This window comes from Equus asinus, chromosome 8, assembly GCF_041296235.1.
Source record: "Equus asinus isolate D_3611 breed Donkey chromosome 8, EquAss-T2T_v2, whole genome shotgun sequence".
NCBI lineage: Eukaryota > Metazoa > Chordata > Mammalia > Perissodactyla > Equidae > Equus > Equus asinus.
In genome coordinates, this window is record NC_091797.1 from 34,419,396 (window position 1) to 34,421,841 (window position 2,446).

The window sequence follows — 2,446 nt, forward strand, 5'->3', positions numbered from 1 at the left end:
TTGCTGTCCCCCGCCCCACTAACAGGATAAAGGCTGGATGTCTTGGGGCTGTGGGAGATGCTAGAGCTGAGCAAGATGCAGGGCTGCATGGCACGGAGCTGGGCTCCTCTGGGCTTGCTCCTGGTTTGTCTTCATCTTCCAGGTATGGAGGCTGTGTCCAACTCTTGGGCAGGAAGGCACTGGGGGCCTCAGGGGGACCGGAATTGAGTGAGGGAATGGGTAGAGGCAGAAGGGTGCACACTTGGGTCCTTGGGGGAAGTAAGAGTTCACAGAGGGGAAGTGAAGAGACTTGAAGTGAAGGGAATCAGAGAATCCAGGAAGTGAGGGCACTGGGACAAAACATGCGTCCATTGGTGGCCTCCTCTTCCCTTTCCCTCAGGCCTCTTTGCCCGGAGCATCAGTGTAATGAAGGAGAAAGTTCCCCAAGACTTGGGGACCAACTCACCTCTGCTCGGACAACCTTTCTTGGCCAGCCTCTCCAACTCCGAACATCCCCAGTCCAAACCCGACCCTGGGTCCAACGATTTAGCAAGGGCTCCTCTGAAGACCAATGCTTCTCCATCAGACAGCTTCCAACCTGCAGGAAGTTCTGAGGTTCAGAGGTGGCCCCCATCTGAGGAGCTGCCCTCCGTGGATTCCTGGCCCTCTGAGGATCTTTGGTCAATGATGGCTGGTGCAGTCGAGGACGATGGGGGAGAAGTGCTGCCCGAAGAACTGTCTTTCCTTTCCAATGCTATTGCCCTCCCTTTGGACAGTGGTCTTGCGCCTGCAGGGTCCTCTTCACACTCTGCAGACCCCTCACTTGAGGTTTCACCCCTCCACCAGGACTCTGAGTCTAGACCATTATCCCGTTCTAATGTGCTGGGAGACCAGAAACAAATCCTTGCCCAACGCCCACCCTGGTCTCTCATCAACAGGATTCGAAAGCCGCTTCTGCCTGGTCACCCCTGGGGGACCCTGAATCCCAGTGTGTCCTGGGGAGGTGGAGGTCGTGGAACTGGGTGGGGAACAAGGCCCATGCCATGCCCTGTGGGAATCTGGGGCAATAATAAATGCCCAAGTACTAGCTGGGGGAATATTAATCAGTATCCAGGGGGCAGCTGGGGGAGTATTAATCGGTATCCAGGAGGCAGCTGGGGGAGTATTAATCGGTATCCAGGAGGCAGCTGGGGGAGTATTAATCGGTATCCAGGAGGCAGCTGGGGGAGTACTAATCGGTATCCAGGAGGCAGCTGGGGGAGTATTAATCGGTATCCAGGAGGCAGCTGGGGGAGTATTAATCGGTATCCAGGAGGCAGCTGGGGGAATTTTAATCTACAGCCAGGTATTATTAATCGATTTCCTCCCAGAGTTCTCAATCCCCCTGGCTCTTCCTGGAACATCCCAGCTGGCTTCCCCAATCCTCAAAACCCTCAGTCATAGTGGGGTTAGGAGAATGACAAAGAGGGAAAACCCTAGGTTGGAAGTCAGAGAAGGGAGTCCTGCTCCTTCCTCTTGCAGTGTGAGCTAAATCAAGATTCAGTCAGCATGTTTTCTAGCATCATCTCCACTTTTCATTGCACCCCCTGCTCCCCTCATGATGGTTTCAAATAAACACAGCAGTTATTGAATCTGCTCCTTCTCAGTGTCTTTATTTCTGGGGGCAAACTGAAGTGAGTTTTGTTCATCCCCATGTTCCTGTAGGGTCCTCAAGATGCTCTCTTGCTGTCCCCATCTTTTGCAAAAGATCAAAGCCTAGGGGTTTGGGTGTGGAGCCTCATGGTCTCACTCGGGGCAGGTGGGACAGCTGGTTCCAGAGTTGTTCTGGATCTGAAAAGGGGAGGAGGGGCAGTAGGAGTAATTGAGATGGGAGAGGGAAGGATGAGGTCCAGGACGTTGGTACCAGGGCCAAGTGGGGAATGACTATTCTTTGATTCACAAAGAAACAGAGAGTCAAAGAAAGTCTTTCTGTCTTTATTTATCCTTTCTTCCCAAGAAAGCAAGCTTCTTGAAAGCAGAGGATGCATTGATCTCCTCCCTTACATGCATCACTTGGCACATTGTGCCCCAGAGAACCACAGACTTTGAACACTTGCTGAATAAATAGCAGACCTCAATAGAGGAAGAAAGGAAAGGGAGAAGGGAAAGGGAGAGAAAAACCTTGGAGCCAACAATCTTACCTGCGGCTGCACTTGATGCTTTTATTCCCAAGTGATGACACAGTCTCTTCTTTTGGTCACACGGTTGTGTCTCTGCCTTCCCTTTGGTTTTCCCAGGAGCTCGGTATTGTTGCACAGGAATTGGAGTGAGGCTGAGGAGGGTCATTCTAAGAAAGTGCAGACCGAAGTTAGCAGCAGCCAGCTGGGGGTGATGGGGTTTTCAGAAGGGTGTGCTCCTGGTGCCCATCCATGTTTTTCCTGGTGCCTAGTTCACCGAAGTGGTCCAGGTGTACGTGTCCTCTGCAAAG

The 2,446-nt window shown here is 52.4% G+C and overlaps 1 protein-coding gene across 1 annotated transcript; it reads left to right on the forward strand.

The window, feature by feature from the left end:
• On the forward strand, nucleotides 1-1,610 carry C8H6orf15 (chromosome 8 C6orf15 homolog). The gene is made up of 2 exons (XM_014837906.3): nucleotides 1-142; nucleotides 380-1,610. The coding sequence occupies exons 1-2, from the start codon at nucleotides 58-60 to the stop codon at nucleotides 1,420-1,422; spliced, it is 1,128 nt and encodes a 375-aa protein (XP_014693392.3). The 5' UTR covers nucleotides 1-57; the 3' UTR covers nucleotides 1,423-1,610.
• Nucleotides 1,611-2,446: the final 836 nt, after the last annotated feature.